This window comes from Chiloscyllium plagiosum, chromosome 25 (assembly GCF_004010195.1).
Source record: "Chiloscyllium plagiosum isolate BGI_BamShark_2017 chromosome 25, ASM401019v2, whole genome shotgun sequence".
NCBI classification, from domain to species: domain Eukaryota; kingdom Metazoa; phylum Chordata; class Chondrichthyes; order Orectolobiformes; family Hemiscylliidae; genus Chiloscyllium; species Chiloscyllium plagiosum.
In genome coordinates, this window is record NC_057734.1 from 23,217,539 (window position 1) to 23,235,291 (window position 17,753).

Consider the following 17,753-nt stretch of genomic DNA (forward strand, 5'->3'; position numbering starts at 1 on the left):
TCCTGTTCCTTGGATGCTGCCTGACCTGCTGCGCTTTTCCAGCAACACATTTTCAGCTAGAATTATAAATTGCCTAGGGGGCTCCAATGGCTCATGAGCATCTTGTAAAAGCAGATCTGATGCTAAACCAAATTCACATCCTATACAACCCTACAAAATTACCACTTCTAGAATCTCATTTTACAGCCACGAGAAGTCCAGCTCATTTTGTCACAGGTTGGGGCTGTCAAACGAATTATTGGGGTGGGTTGCCTATTAATCAACTGGATACTGCTTCAAACAGATATTAGCCTTAATAGGAGAAAGCTTATGCCTGTCAAGAGCTAATAAAATTCAGCTGTTCTTGCACAATCCATCCCAACAATGTTGAAATCGCATGACCTGGAATGACTGCATCACATGATAATTTTGGGGACTAGCACTGTCATATGTGTATTCTGTCTCAGTACATTCTGAGGAACTCATGCAGACTACAATTTAGGAGCACAGGTAGACCATTCAATCCATCAAACTTGCTCTGCCATTCAATAAAATCATAATGACTGGTTTGCATTTCAAATTCCATATTACCACCCACACCCAATAATCCTTAATTCCCCTGCCAAATAAAAATATTCAATGACCTCGTCATTACTGTCTTCTGAGGTACAGAGTTCTAATGTTGCACAATCGTCAAAGAGAAAAAAATGTCTCTTCATCACTTTCCTGAAAATGTGCATCCTAATTTTAAAACAACACCACTCAGTTCTACAAAGACCTACAAGAGAAACTGTCCTTTCCATGTCCACTTTGTCAAGAACACTCAATCTTTCCATCAATTCACCCTTCACTCTTCTTATCTCCAGTCAAGCCCTGAGAGACAAGCTCAAATTAGACAACCTGGTCATTCCAATTATCAATCTAGTAAACCTCCTCTGAACCATCAATGCATTTACAATTTTCTTAACAAGGACACTAACACTGCACACAGTGGCAGTGTTCAAGATGAGGTATCAGTAGCAAGCCTTACATAACTGAAACAGGTAATCCTTACTATTAAGTTCAATTCCTTTTGAAATAAAGCACAGCGTCCCATTCACCTTCTTGATTATGTACTGCACTTTCACATTAACCTTATAAAACTTAGGCAACAGAAACCTAAATCACTATGCACCCAGGAATTCTGCAGTTGTTCTCCATTTAGTGACACTCTGCTTTTTTATTCTTCCCATCAAAGTGAATGACCTTACGTTTTCCCACATAATACTCTGTCTGCCAGATTTTTGCCTATGCACTCAATTTATCTGTATCTGTCTGCAACTTCCTTAGATATTCTTCAAAACATACCTTCTGGCCTATCTGTGTTACCTGTGAATTTAGCTACCATCTAAATCATTGATGTTAACTATAAATGCTGATGTTCCAGCACCTTGGGATCACACTCACACATCCTTCTAATTGAAGACCTATCTATGCACAAATATTTTTTTGCCAACCACCCTCTAACCACGATAAGATGTCACCTATTACTATGAGCTTCTATTTTCTGTATAAACCTTTGATGTGGTACCTTACCAAATGCCTTCTAGAATTTCAAGGAAAGCTTATCTATGAACTACCTTTATCCATAGCACATATTATTCCTTCAAAGAATTTTAATAAATTGGATAAACATGATCTCCTTTTGACAAAACCTTTCCCAATCACCTTGAGTTTTCCCAACTGCAATGCTATTATATCATTAGCAATCAATTCTAACATGTTTCCTGTGATAGGTGTTAAGCTAACTGGCCTATAGTTTCCTGTTTTCTGGCTCCCTTTTCAGGCCTATAGAACCCTTCCTGAATCCAAGGAATTTTGGAAAATTAACAGCAATGCATGTAATATCCCATTAGAAATTCCTTTAAGACCTTAAGGTGAAATCCATCTGGTTTTAGAGATTTGTCAGCCGTCAGCTCCCAGTTTGCTTATATCTACTTCTCTCACAAATGTGATTTTGCGAAGTTCTTTTTTCCCTTCTACCAACTGAGTTAGAGCCACAAATGGAATAGTTTTATATCCTCTGTAGCAAAGAAAAATATTTCATCTGCCATTTTCTTATTATCTATTATTAACTTCCCATTTTCACTCTCTAGAGGATCAACACTCGTTTTAAAATGCCTGTATAAACATTTTTCCATCCTACCCAGCTTCTCTCATATTCTAATTTCTTTCTCCTGATTAACGTTTTAGTCATTCTCTGCCATTCTTTATATGCTGACTAATGATTTGACCTGCCAATCGCCTTTGTGTAGTTTTATGCTTTTTTCCCAAATTTGATGCTTTTTCTTATTTCTTTAGTTAACCACGGATGGTGGGTCTTCCTTCTAGATTTTTAAATTTAAAACCAGATTGTTTTACTGTGCTGATGAATCGCTGTAGAATCATACAATTTTACAGGACAGAAGGACGCTATTTGACCCATCTTGTCTATTCTATATCCTGAATGTACAACCCAGCTAGTCCCGTTCTCTAGCCCTATCTCCACAGCCCTCTAAATTCATCACTTTAAATATATTTCCAGCTCTCTTGAAACCTCCTATGGAATCTGCTTCCACCCCTCTCCCAGAAGGTGCATTCCAAATCCTAACCTCTATCTCAGTAAATAAGTTTCTCCTCAACTCACTCCTAGCTCTCTTACTAACAATCTTGAAATTGTGATCCATTGTTACTGACATACCAACTAGTGGGAACAAAATATCCTTCTGTACCCTATCAAAATCATTCATTAAGGTAATCTTAATCTTCTCTGCTCTCAGGAGAATAAGCCCAATTTTTCTAATTTCTCCTTGCACCTGAAATCCTTCATTGCTGGTATCATTCTAGTAAATCTCCTTTGCACTCCCTCCAAGACTTTAACACCCTTCCTTAAAAAAGGTGCCCAGAACTGAACACAATACTCCAAATGTGGTCAGACCAATGATTTGTACAGGTTTAGCATCACTTTATTGCCTTTATACTCTATGTTGTCAGTTTTAAACCTAAAGATCCCAGAAGCCTTCTTAACAACTATTTCACCTTGCCTGGCCACTTTCAGAAAATCATGCACGCAAAGCCCAAGTTCCCTCTGCACCTGTACTCCCCTCAAAGCTGTACCATTGAGCCTGCATCGTTTCTCTGTGTTTCTTCTACCAAAATGCATTACCACATTATTTCTCTGATTAAATTCATCTGCCAAATGTCTGCACATTTGGCTAATTTGTCAATGTCTCTCTGAAGTTGTTCAGCATCATTCTCACAATTCACTCTTTTTTCTAGTTTAGTAAGATCAACAAATTTAGAGATTGTACCCTCAACACCCAGATCCAAATGGTTTATATAAATCAGAAAATGCAAGGCTCCCAAAACCAATCTGTGGGGTACATCACTTTCAAATGATCTCCAATTTCAACAAATGCCCATCTATACCTACCCTCTGTTTCGTATCTTTTAGCCAACTTCTAATCCATGCTGCCAAGGACCCATCAATCACAACCATTTCTAATTTGCCAAAAAACTGTCACTGGTTTGTTAACAGGTGCTGTATCGTTTCTGAAAGTCCAAATATACAACATCTACATAGTACCCTCAGCCACTGCCTATGTCACCTCATCAAGGAACTCAATCAAATATGTCAGACATGATCTGTCCTTGACAAAGCTAGGTTGACTGTCCAGCACTAACCTATTTTTCTCTAAGTATGTATTTACCTTACCTCATATTATGGCCTCTATCTTATCCATATAATAGAATATAAATATACACGTTCTTAATTACACAATTCATTTTAGAATACATTTATATTTTAAGCCCCACTTATCGATGTCTTGTGAGAAAAAGACAGTAATGTGTCTGACAATCATACATTACAATCAATCTTGTTACTGCTATTGCAGTAACACTGCTAGATATATGATTAGCCAGTGCTTCAACCATAATGACTACCTACATAAAGCACATTTTCTGTTGCTTAACTTATAATTATAAACAAAACTATTTTCTTACTTAATTCAATGTGGCCATCCCTTGTTAATATATCTAAGCTCTCATTTTCACATTATGCAGCAACCCATCCTGCTTGCAACAAAACCCATCAGCATTCCGGCTTGGATTGACAAATGGCAAAGAACATCTGTCCCACATAAGTGTCAAGCAATAGTCATCTTCAGTAAGAATGTAACCATTTCCCTTTTAGTTTCAGTGACATTGCTCTCATCAAGGCTCTCCAAATGTTGGGAATCATTACAGACCTGAAAGTTAACTGGACCAGCCACTTAAATCCTATGGTAACCAAAGTAAGCCAGAAGCTGGGAATTCTGCGATGCATGAACACCTCCTGACTCCCCAAAGCTTGTGCACCATCCACAAGGAATAAGACAGGAGTGTGTTGGAATACTCCCCAATTGCCTGGATGAGTGCAGCATCAACAACAGTCAAGAAATTCAACACCTTCTTGGACAAAGCAGCCTCCTTGACCACCTGCCTATCCACACATTCGATGTATACTCCCTACACCACAGGTGGACAGTGACATCACTGTCTACGTATCATATACAAGGTGCACTGCAACAATTCATCAACCCTCTTTCAACACCACCTTCCAAATCCACAACCTCCACCACTTAGAAGGACAAAGGCAGCAGATGCATGGAAACACTATCACTTGCAAGATCCAGGTAAAATCACAGTTGAAAATATATTGCCGTTCATAGAGTCATAGAGATGTACAGCAAGGAAACAGACCCTTCAGTCCAATTTATCCATGCTGACCATACACCCTAAATAAATCTGGTCCCATTTGCCAGCATTTGGCCCCCATTTCTTCAAACCCTTCCTATTCATATACCCATCCAGATTTGGTAATTGTACTAGCTTCCACCACTTCTTCTGGCAGTTCATTCCATACACGCACCACCCTTTGCATGAAAAAAATTGCCTCTCAGGCTCCTTTTAAATCTTTCCCCTCTCACCTTAAGCCTATGCCTTCTAGTTTTGGCCTCCCCCACCTTAGTAAAACTTTTATAAGGTCACCACTCAGCCTCCAACACTCCAGGGAAAATAGCTCCAGCCTATTCAGCCTCTCCCTATTGCTCAAACGCTCCAACCCTGGCAACATCCTTGTAAATCTTTTTTGAACCCTTTCAAGTCTCACAACATTTTTCCTATCTGGACAAAATGATACAGTTAACTCCTGAACAGCTTTATGATTATACCTACACTTCCTCAACGCAGTAATTCAGGCAGGTGGCTTTTCAACACCTTCTCAAAGACAATTAGTGGTAGACAAAAGAATAATGACCTTGGTCAACTAAGCCCATCCCGAAGCTCAGTTTAAAACTCGCACGTAAACAAAATTATGAACTGAGAAGGAACTTCTTCACCCAGAGTGTTGTTAATCTATGGAATTCCTTGCCCTGGGAAGTAGTTGATGCTACTTTAGTAATAGCTTTTAAAGCTAAGGTAGATAATTTTTTTGAAAAATAAAGGAATTAAGGGATATAGTAAAAATGCAGGTAAGTGGAGCTGAGTCATTCTCATTGTGCATATCACAACAAAAACAGATCTTTTAATCTGACAGAAACAGTGCTCTCTGTGCAGTCTGCTGTTTTTTAAATTCAAAATAGAACAGAAAGGTCTGCTATGCTATAATAACTGCTGATAAGGAACTTACTTCTTAATACGTGTATTTTCTTCCGTGTGTCTTCACTGAGAAAATGTTTTATGAGGTTGTAGGCCACAGGAAAAATCTTTGGTGCTGTAATATTGACAGATAAATTAGAAACCAAAGAACTGGTGCTTTGAGAAACCCACTTATGATGCTTAAAGACACATGAGAAACAGAAGACGAAACTAGCAAAACATTTTATTGCCCTCCTCTCCTGAACACACTGATCGTTTTCATTCACAATTTTGGGCGTCACTATTAAGCTACACATTATTGCCCATCTCTAACTGCCTTTGAGAAAACAGGAAGGAAGCAAACATCTACGACACAACCTAATGATCTAGTTAGACTATCTCTCGGGCTGTTAAGAGTCAACCTGTGGATCTGCAGTCAAATTACAAGCCAAACTGGATTAGGATGGCCAGACTTCTTGCTTGAAAATATTTTGAGCCAGTTGGGTTTTTACCATAACCTAATGATTTTTATTGCCATTTTACTATTGTACACTACTTTTTATTGGTCCCATTAATGCCAACTGCCCTCTGTATGTTTCCAAAGTGGCCTTTTCCCATGTGAGCATAGATCCTAGCCCCAATTTTGAATCAGGCCATCCAGTGACAACTAAGTAGGCCTGGGATTAAAGTTGATTTTGGCAACATCCTGCACCATCCTAGAACAGTTTGAGGCAAGTGACATTTCAACAATCGCTTTCTTGTCCTTGACATGCATGAATAGTTCTGTGTCCTGTGTACAGATGAAAATACCCAGCCTCTGATATGCTAATTTTCAAAAAGTGCTTGCCAGATAATTGATGTCTCAGTCAAATTGAAGGGTGGGAATTCATACACACATACTGACTGAAAAAGTTCACTAGCCTCTGGTTGTAGATATCCAAAAATGCATGAAGCTTGGGCATGAGGGCTGGTTTTCACTGTATTTGTAGGTAACTGTTTCAATTAATACTGACTGAGGAAGGAATTTTTGAAAGCCTTTTAGAAGGTATTTTCAGATGCTGTGATCTGTTAGAGCTTAAAAAGCCACCAGTAGTGTTTATAAATTAATTGTCAACCTATACTGAATACCTCATGAGTTTTCTACTAAATTTCTCTTTCAAAAATTAATCTCAATGCTGAAGGATAGTGGGATTGGCATTACTGTGGATTGGTAATATCATTCTGATTTCAATAATTTATCCACGCCTAAAGTAAGCAAGCACATCATGGCATAATGTACATTCATATGATGCCTTTCACATCTTCTAAAACAAACCAGAACCTATAAAATAGTTTAGAAGTGTGATTACTGTTGTTTTGTAGCCAATTTACACATGGCTAGGCTCCTTAAATGACAAGAAAAAGTTGTTAAGTTGTTACAGTTGAGAAATGAACGTCAGTCAAAACATTTTGAGAATACCTACCCCACTCCCAAAAGGACTTTAAAATTAATCTAAACTGATACAATTGCCTGGTTAAATCTCCCAACATTGGAGAGTTCTCTCAGTACTGTAAAAATATTAGCTTAAATTATGTGTTTACGTTCTTGGAGCCTTGCAAAATCTTAGTATATTAAAGATAGCACATAATTGTAAGTTGTTGTGGGGAGCCCAGAGATGCTACAACTGAGTCTGCCTGACGTTCAATGACGAACCATGGATTTTCCATGGAACACCCATATTTCACTAATGGCCTTGGCTAAATAACAGAGTATTTTCATATGTCCCACAGACAATTAATCATTCTCCATATATTTACAATTGGGTATTAACCAAAGATTCCTACCTTTGATAACAAACAATGTCTTTAAACCCTCAGGGTAGTTATCCTCAAACATGGTAAGCACCTGGTTAAGCAATGACATTTAAGATGGTGGATAAGTTTCAGTCAATGTTTGAAAGGTTAGAAGTCCAGCCCATTCACTATTGCCTCTTATTCTGCATTAGGCCTAGCTTACTAGGAATTAATTATATGTTGTTTTTATTATGCTAGCAGTAATTATATAGTCAGCTACTTATTTCAACACAGGAGAGAGGTGAAACATAAAGCTGCCTGCTGGTTTAGGTTTTCACACTAAAGGCCTTTGATGGCACAGTGTCTTATTGAAAACAGAATCAAATTCAAACAGTAGATATTGAAAATAAAATCAAACTTAAATAATTTGTTTGTAATCTCAGTTCAAGATTCAGATGATAGTTACAGATCAACAGAATCTATTAAATCTACTTAATTAGATTACAACTATTTGTTTTTTATTCTCATGGGATGTGGGCATCACTGGCAAGGCCAAAATTTAGGAACTTAGGATCAGGAGTAGGTCATTCAGCCACTTGAGCCTGTTTCACCATTCAATGAGATCATGGATGATCTATGGCCTAACTCTACGTACCTTCCTTTAAACCATATTCCTTAACACCTTTACTTAACAAAAAATTATCTATTTCAGATCTAAAATTAACAACTGATCCTGCATCCACGGCCTTTTGTGGACAGGAGTTCCAAATATCTATAATGCTTTTTTGTATAGAAGCGCTTTCTAACATCTCTCCTGAACAACCGGTCCCAATTGCCAGACTATACCCTCTAGTTCTAGAATCCCCAACCACTAAAAATAGTTTATCTTTATTTACCCTGTCTTTTCCTGTAAAACTTCGTTCAAATCACCCCTAAACCTTATAAATTCAAGAGAAACAAGCCTAACTTGTGTAATCTCTCCTCAAAACGTAATCCTTGAAATCCAGGTATCATCTATTGCCCATCCCTAATTGCCCTAATGCTAAATGGTTTGGTAAGCCATTTCAGAGGGCAGTTTCCTGTCTGTCGGTCTAAAGTCACAGGTAGGCCAGATCAGATAAGGATGGCAAACTTCCTTCCCTAAAATGGAAGGACATTAGTAAACCACATGAGATTTTATGAAAAAAAATCAATGTTACTTGTCATGGTGACCATTACTGTCTTTCCAGATTCACTAATTGAATTCAATTGTCACTTGTTGTCTTGGTGTGATTTGAATCCATGTGCCCAGACACTGATTTAGTTTACTGGTCTAGTGACAATACCACTATGTCATCATTTCCCCTTTTAACAATCATTTCTGCCTATCTCAATATATGTAAGTTTATGGAGCCCACTATGGGATTACTGCTTATAATCACAAAACTCCTAATTCCATTGGGCAGGATTTTCCCCTGGGCTTGGAGACCCTGATGTCAGGGACACATGGGGGTTCCAAGCTTGCATTTGCTAGATGCCAGACACGCACAGCTTTATTTCCCCACAGTAGCCTTCTCATTGGCCACTTCTTCCCTTGCTATCCAGGCTGCCAATGGGCCCATTCAGAGGCCTGGAAGCTCTGGAGCTTCAGCAGCCTCACAGGGTGTTGGAGGTGGGCACACTGTGTAAACAGAAATATACAAGTCAGCAGCCCATTGGATTAGTGGGTAAACACATCCACTAAAATTTGTCAGGCAAGGAGCAATCTTTGGCACATGCAGCCCCTTCTCTCAGGAGTGGAGCTCTTGACTCCAATGACTTCCAATTCCCCACTCCCATCACAGACTGCCACCAGGAAGCTTCCTCCATTAAAATGGTTGCGTCCACGATGGGCTACTCTATAACCGGCTAAAATAGTAGCGACTCCTCTGCAAACCCACCTAATTAGGACCTCAAATTGGTTAATGTGCTCCCTTCCTCCACAATACAGGCAACCAATCCGCACACACTTCCCAACCTTGGGAAACCTCCCCAGCTACAGGAATGTGCATCGACTATTTTCCTGCTACCCTTCCTATAGGCCCACCACCACGGACCTTTGAAAATTCTACCCATTATGGTTTATAATAACAAATGACCCGAAACCTATCACTAAATGAACGTCCTGTCATCACTCTGCAGTAACTTTATCAGTAACTAACATTGTTTATAAGAGATTGTGAAAATCCTGAACCCAGTCTGCCTTACCTCTCCATACAGTTCAACTGCAGGTTTCCATAAATGTTTCATTCCTAGATTCTCACAATCATAGATCATTGTGATTGCCTCAATGTGTTTATTATGCTGTAAACAGAGAAATATTTAGATACAGTCAACCAAGTCATTTTATTCCATCCTATGATTTCTTCAGGTGCAAAAGTTAAATGCATAATTTGAATTCAGAACCATTTTTTAAAACATTTTTCAGTTTAGCATCAGCCCTTAAATGAAAAGACAATTTCTAATGTCATTGAGTTTTCAACATATCTCACACATCAAGATCACAATCTGACATGCATTAAACTGACACTAAGGAAGCCAGTGCAGCAGATCAGAAAAGAGCTGGAGGCCTGTACACACTGAGCAAAAGGTTACAAAGTCCCTTGACAATGAATTGTTTCCTGATCCTTTTTTTGTCTTTCTTTTCTTTTTTCACGATATCATCATGTATCATGTTTTAATGTACATTGATAAATTGTGTATCTGCAATGCTGACTGTGTTCTGTACATTGTGTAAATGTAGCTTTGCTGAAATTACAGAAAGCCGGAAATAACCATTAAACCAGAAAACACCAGAGGTCATCATTAGATTTTGCTGTTGGTATTCAGTGTTGTTGCTAACCTGCTCAACTGCAAAGTGATTGATGAGAAAAACAACTAAGAGGTAGGAGTAGAGTTCCCATAAATCTGTCCCATTATTCAATAAGTTCATAGTTGACCTTTAACCTCAATTCCATTTATCTGCTCTACAACTATATTTCTTGCTTCCCTAATTGCTCAAAAATCATCAAACTCTGTCTTGAATAAACTCAACAGCTAAACATTCACAACCCTCAGTGGGGTGGGGGGTAGACAATTTCAAAGATTCACCATCCTCTGAGTGAATAAATCTTCCATCACCTCAGTCCTAAACCATGTAGTTCTAAACACTCCAGCAAGTGGAGAGTCTCTCTCAGCATCTACACTCACAAACTCTTTGAGAATACATGCAATTCAATGTGATCAACTCGTATTCTTCTAAACTCCAGAAACTCTAGGCTCATTGAATAAGATTCTGAAGAGAATAAAAAATTGCAGCACTTAGGGGAAAGGGTAGGAGAGCGGGAATACCAGTCACTCTTGTAGAATCCAGCTCAGACATAGCCAGCTGAATGGCCTCCCTTTGAACCGTAAATGTTCTATGATACTATTCTACAGGTTTTATATGTTAATGTGTAGGATAAACATTTTCCAGTCTGAACTCCAGAACAAACACTGAATTAAAATCACTGCCAGATATCATTAGACTTGCACACAATTGCACTAAACACACAAAATAGTCTCATTTCCCACTTACAATTAAATTAACAGTAAAACTGATGGCATGTTCCTTTACAGGGTTGACTTTAAAACTGCAATCTATAATTAAGTTGCAATGAACTAACAGCAGAAAGTTTTGTGCCTCAGTCCCTATAAGTCAAATCTTGATTTTGTTAATCAAGCAGTGAAAGAGGTTGAATTGAGGTTTGACGATTCCCATAAACAGACACACACAGAAATCAATGAAAAGGTGTCCCCAATCTGCACTTATTAGCTCCTTTGGCAGGTGATAACTTGCCATTGCGGGGAGTCAACAAACAGGTTGTTTGTCAGTTCTGTCAGGCAGAGACTGCAGCAGTGTGTGACCAAGAGCAGGAAATAAAATCATCATTGATGTACCAATAGTAATGCCTATGTTTTGGGCCACAGCATCAGATCTTTCTGATGTGACTGATGAGCAAGTTACATTTGAATAAAGGTGTTTTTGCTCCTAACTTCAGCAGGAACTTGTCTGTCAACCCAAAAGTTATGATGTGGAGGTGCCAGTGTTAGAGTGGGGTGGACAAGTTATAGTCCAACAGGTTTATTGGAAGTGAGGAGCAATGTGCTTACTGCTTACTGCATTCGTGCATCTATACCCCATGCAAAAAAATGGAATTTCTATCCTGAACTATTTGTGAATTGTTAGCACCTGCGACCATGCAATAGATTGTGTCTCTCTCTTTAAGGAAATGGCAATTATTTTCCAAAAATTGTATTTACGTTCCTTCCACGATTTTGCATGAAGCAAATTCCAGTTGTGGTTAGAACAGACAACTGTTGTACACCATCAGTCATAGGATCATAAATACCAAATCAGTCTACACAGGTCCCTGGATCTTGTTCTGCCATTGAACTCAATCATGGATGACCTGCATCTTAACAAGATTTACCCATCTTGGTTCCATAGCCCACAAAATCCTTGATCAACAAAATCTATTGGTCAGTGTTTATATTTTCATTCCTGAAGAAGGGCTTATGCCCGAAACGTCGATTCTCCTGTTCCCTGGATGCTGCCTGACCTGCTGCGCTTTTCCAGCAACACATTTTCAGCATATTTTCAATCCACCCAGCCTCAACTGTTATGAGGTGTTGAACACATTTAAAAACTATGCCTATAACAGCAAGTCAGAGGCTGGGTCTTCTGTGCAATTAGCAGTGTGAACCATCCATAAAATCCACTGCAGAAACTCATCCCTGTTCCTTTGACAGAACCTTCCAAAGCCACAATCTCTCTCGCTCAGAGCAAGAGCTGCAGATGCTTGGGAACACCACCATCTGCAGATTTCTCTTGAAGTTACACTCTATCCGGACTTGGAGTTATATCGCCACTCCTTCAGACACTGGATCAAAATGCTGAACTCCCTCCCTAACAGCATTGTGGGTATACCTATAACACACAGGCTGCAGCAGTTCAAGAAATCAGTAATCATTGCCCAAGGGCAATTAGGGAACGGCCACGAATGCTATCCTTGTAGTTACATTCAGATCCCATGATGAATTAGAAAACGTTCCAGATTTCCAGTGCTCTTTGTAGATATTTCCAAACCAATCTCTTCAGAGATGCTATTCACAACTGCAGAGCTTGAACGTGGGCCTTCTGGCTCAGAGATAGGGACACTACCATTTCACTACAAGCACCCTCCTCACTTCATCAGGTAAAACTGTAAGATCATGAGAAATAGGAACAGGAGCAGGCAGTTTGGTTCCTTGAGCCTCCTCCCATTCAACTGGATCATCCAATATTCTTCACATCCACTTCACTGCATTTTCCCCATAACCTTTGATTCCCCTATTGATCAAGAATCCATCCATCTCAACCTTAAATACAGATCTCTGCCCCCACAGCTCTCTGAGGCAAAGAAGTCCAAAGACTCAGAACTGTCTGACCGAAGAAATTCTCCCTGTTCTCAGGCTTAAATTTGCATCCCTTTATTCTGAGACTATGCTTCTGGTCCTAGACTTTCCCATGAGGGGAGACATCTCTCAGCAATTACCCTGTCAAACATCTGAAGAATCCTTTATGTTTCAATGAGATCACTTCAGTAAGGCATTGACAAGGTTCCTCATGGTAGGCTGGTTAGCAAGATTAGATCACATTGGGTACAGGGAGAACTAGCCGGTTGGATATAGAACTCGGTAGAAGGTAGAAGACAGAGGGTGGTAGTGGAGGGTTGCTTTTCAGACTGGAGGCATGTGATCAGTGGTGTGTCACAAGGATTGGTGCTGGGTGAACTGTTTTTTGTCATTTATATAAATAATTTGAATATAGGAGGTATGGTTAGTAAGTTTGCAGATAACACTAAAATTGGAGATGTCGTGGACAGTGAAGAAGGGTTAGCTCAGAGTACAACGGGATCTTGAGCAGATGAGCCAATGGAGGAAGGAGTGGCAGATGGAGTTTAATTTAGATAAATGTGAGGTGCTGCATTTTGGAAAGGCAAATCAGGACAGAACTTATACACTTAGTGGTAAAGTCCTGTGGAGTATTTCTGAACAAGAGACCTTGGTGTGCAGGTTCAAAGCTCCTTGAAAATGGAATCACAGGTAGATAGAAGAGTGAAGAAGGCATTTGGTGTGCCTGCCTTTTTTGGTCAGTGCATTGAGTATAGGAGTTGGGAGGTCATGTTGCGGCTGTACAGGACATTAGTTTGGAGTATTGCGTGCAATTCTGGTCTCCCTGCTATAGGAAGGATGTTGTGAAACTTGAAAGGGTTCAGAAAAGATTTATAAGGATGTTGCTAGGTTTGGAGGGTTTGAGCTATAGGGAGAGGTTCTAAAGGTAGGGCTATTTTCCCTGGAGCATCAGAGAATGAGGGGTGATCTTATAGAGGTTTGTAAAATCATGAGGGGCATGGATAGGGTAAATAGGCAAGGTCTTTTCCCCAGGGTTCGGAAGTCCAAAACTAGAGGGCACACATTTAAGATGAGAGGGGAAAGATATAAAAGGGACCTAAGGGGCAACTTTTTCCTGCAGAGGATGATGCGTGTATGGAATGAGCTGCCAAGGAAGTGGTGGTGGCTGGCACGATTACAACATTTAAAAGGCATCTGAATGGCTATATGAATAGGAAGAGTTTAGAGGGATATGGGCCATATGCTGGAAAATGGGACTAGATTTATATATGATATCAGGGCGGCATGGACGAGTTGGACCTAAAAGACTGTTTCCATGCTCTACATTTCTATGACTCTGTGAGATCTCTCATTCTTCTAAAATCCAGTGAGTGAAGTCTCAACCTGTTTAGCCTTTGCTCATAAGACAATCTCTCCATACCACGATCGTCCTAGTTAATCTTCTCTGAACTGCTTCCAATTAAATTATATGTATCCTTAAGCAAGGGGACCAAAACTATTTAATGTACTCCAGATGTGGTCTCATCAGCACCTTGTACAGTTGCAACAAAACTTCCTTACTCTTATTTTGGGGGTTTTGGAATATAAGGGCCAATGTTCCATTAGCCTTCCTGATTATCTGCTGAACCTGTATGTTAGTTTTCTCTGTTTCATGTACAAGTACCAAATCCCTTTGTGTTGCAGCTTTCTGCAACTGGTATTCTCAAAGTGGTCTTCCATCCAAGTATTAACTGGACCAGAGTCTTATTACACTATGCAAAATTATACCTTCCTGTTCCAGACTCCCATCAGTGAAAAGGCTTTTGTTTACTTTATCAGAGCATTTAATCATAAGCATCTCAATTAATCACTCTTTGGTCTTTTATACTCAAAGATATACAAGCCAAGTATTTGCAATTTATTTTCATAAGTAAACCTTCCTGGCATTAATTCCTTTGAATCTTTTCTTCAGAAACAAGTTTTTTTAGATTAGATTAGATTAGATTAGATTACTTACAGTGTGGAAACAGGCCCTTCGGCCCAACAAGTCCACACCGACCCGCCGAAGCGCAACCCACCCATACCTCTACCTAACACTACAGGCAATTTAACATGGCCAATTCACCTAACCTGCACATCTTTGTGACTGTGGGAGGAAACCGGAGCACCCGGAGGAAACCCACGCAGACACGGGGAGAACGTGCAAACTCCACATAGTCAGTCGCCTGAGGCAGGAATTGAACCCGTGTCTCTAGCGCTGTGAGGCAGCAGTGCTAACCACTGTGCCACCGTGCCGCCCATCACTGTTCTCAGGTACAAATCTAGAAACCCGTTTCATTGCAGTATCAAAAAGAATGACGCATTTCAAATTTTAACCCTGATAACACTACACTTGTAAGAGGTACCATTGTAGACATGGATAGAAGATTGGCTAACTAATAGGAAATAGAGAATAGTTATAAATAGGCAATTTTACTGTAGGCAAGATATGAAAAGTGGTGTACCACAGGCATCAGTGCTAGATCCTTAACTATTTATAATTGATATAAATAACTTAGATAAAGGTATGGCTGCTATATATGTTAATGACACATGATTGATAGTTGTGGAGAGGACTTAAGGAGGCTACACGGGGATACAGACACATTAGTAGAGTGAATGAAGATCTGGCAGGTGGAGTATAATATGAGTAAATGTGAAATTGTCAATTTTGGCATGAAGAATAAAAGGCAGATTATCTAAATGGTAATAGATTGTAGAGCTCTGAGATGCATAGGGATCTGGGTGTCCTAGTGCATGAATCAGAAAAATCTAGTATGCAGGTACCTAAAGTACTTTGGAAAGCTAATAGAATGTTATCAAATTAAAACAAAGGATTGAAGATTATGCTTCAGTTATACAGGACATTGCTGAGACCATATCTGAATTGCTATATCCAGTATTGATCTCCTTAGTTAAGCAAGGATGCAAATGTATTGGAAGGGGTTTAAAGAAAGTTTACTAACTAATATCTGGAATGGGTGGGTTGTCTTATGGAAAAGAAGTCACTAGTATCCCAGAGGACTACAGGCTGCTCACACATTAGAGAGAAATCACTGGCCGGTGAAGTAAACCTGAGGGTTACCAAGCTTCAGAAGAGGCTTTCATGGTTACTTCACCAATACAGGAACTGAACACTCAATTTTGGTGTCACTCTGCAATACAAACCTGGCAATTGAGTTAACCAACTTCCTTTACTTTTACGAGGTATAGCTGGATAGGCAAAGGTTGTATCCAATGGCCTTTAAAAGATTAAGAGGTGACTTGATAGAAACATATGAAATCCTGAGAGGTCTTGACAGGGTTGATGTAAAAAGAATGTCTCCTCTTGTGGGAGAACTAGGTCACAGTTTAAAAATCAGGGGTCATCCATTTAAAACAGAGATAAAGAGAATATTTTTTCTCACAAAAGATTGTATGTCTTTGGAAATCTCTTCTTCAAAAGGCATTGGAAGTAAAGAGAGAGTTGATAGATCTTTGATAAACAATAGAGTGAAAGGTTGTTGTGTGTTGGGAGGATGATGGAGTAATCAGATTGCCATGATGTTACTGAATGATGGAGCAAGCTCAAAGACTAAATCTGCTCCTTATTCATATGTTTCTATATTTTGTTATCAGATCTCAAGAGTTGGCAAGAAAAAAACTTGATGCTCTGAGTTAAACAGCCAAAAGATTTATAACTCAAAGACTGCTCATCCATTTTAAAGTTCCTCCTAGCTCCTTACCTTTTTAGACTGTTTAACACACTCTTCCCGCAGCAGCTCGCAGTCTCGGATTTTTGTCTTCAAAAAGTCCTGCTTAGATGCCGAATGCATCAAACCTTTTGGATCCAAAGGGCCAATCACGTCATACCAAATGGGGCTGCCATCTTTGTCATAGCCGCACATTCCTCCAGCGAAATAACGAGTAATGACCTGGCACAGGACAGAGCTCAGTTTCCAGTGTCAACATTCTCTAGAAACACTTCAGCTAATTTCCCAGCATGCTTTTAATTTCCTTTACCTGTCTGAAGATTTCTCACAGCACAGAACAGAGAAGGTATCATCCAAAAATGGGCATCAGTACTTGTAGATAGGGATTGTATTGGTCTTGGCTGGATTGGTCATGCCTTTTTTAGCTCTCTCTTTTATTTTAAGAAAAAAAGAGGAATAGATTTCCTTGTACAGGGCATTGGGTTATAACGTGCATTTCATTAACATGAAGTCGCTATAACATCATTGACGAATTGGGGGCACTGTTTCTAAAGCATGTATTGGTTATAACGCGATTCCGGCCCCATTAGTTTAAATGGTGCTGCTATTACACAATTTTTTAATAACACGGGATTGCACGAGAATGAAACTACTGCATTATAGCAGAACTGACTGTATTTGGGCTTCTCCCTGATATACAAAATAGATCTGGACAATTAATGGGATTTGTTCAAATTTGGCTATGAATTATTGTCATGACCAATAAGGATATGATGTTCCAAGTTTTCACTACTGACTTCAGTCGATGTAGACTTTACAAAACTGACTTTTAGAAGTTGATAACGTTGCTAAGTTGGCAGCATAGAGTTAGGTTAGCTTTGACATTTCTGAAAAGACAACAATGAAGTGCTTCATGTCTCTGCAAAATTCTTAACAGGTAGGGTGATCTCCCATTTGATTAGTCAGTCCCCCCAGACGTGATCGACGATGCCCTCCACCGCATCTCCTCCACTTCCCGCTCCTCCGCCCTTGAGCTCCGCCCCTCCAACCACCACCAGGACAGAACACCACTGGTCCTCACCTACCACCCCACCAACCTCCATATACAGTGTATTATCCGCCGTCATTTCCGCCACCTCCAAACAGACCCCACCACCAGGGATATATTTCCCTCCACTCCCCTACCAGCGTTCCGAAAAGACCACTCCCTCCGTGACTCCC

General features: G+C 39.7%; 1 protein-coding gene across 1 annotated transcript in view; it reads right to left on the reverse strand.

Annotated features, from left to right (window-relative positions):
• LOC122562641 (SEC14-like protein 2) overlaps positions 1-17,753 on the reverse strand; it is a 62,180-nt gene that overhangs the window by 18,549 nt on the left and 25,878 nt on the right. The window contains exons 5-8 of the mRNA XM_043715662.1: positions 16,566-16,754; positions 9,616-9,711; positions 7,441-7,501; positions 5,669-5,752 (exon numbers count right to left, since the gene is read on the reverse strand). Of these exons, the coding sequence (XP_043571597.1) occupies positions 5,669-5,752; positions 7,441-7,501; positions 9,616-9,711; positions 16,566-16,754 (430 nt within the window). The remainder of the gene's footprint in view (positions 1-5,668; positions 5,753-7,440; positions 7,502-9,615; positions 9,712-16,565; positions 16,755-17,753) is intronic.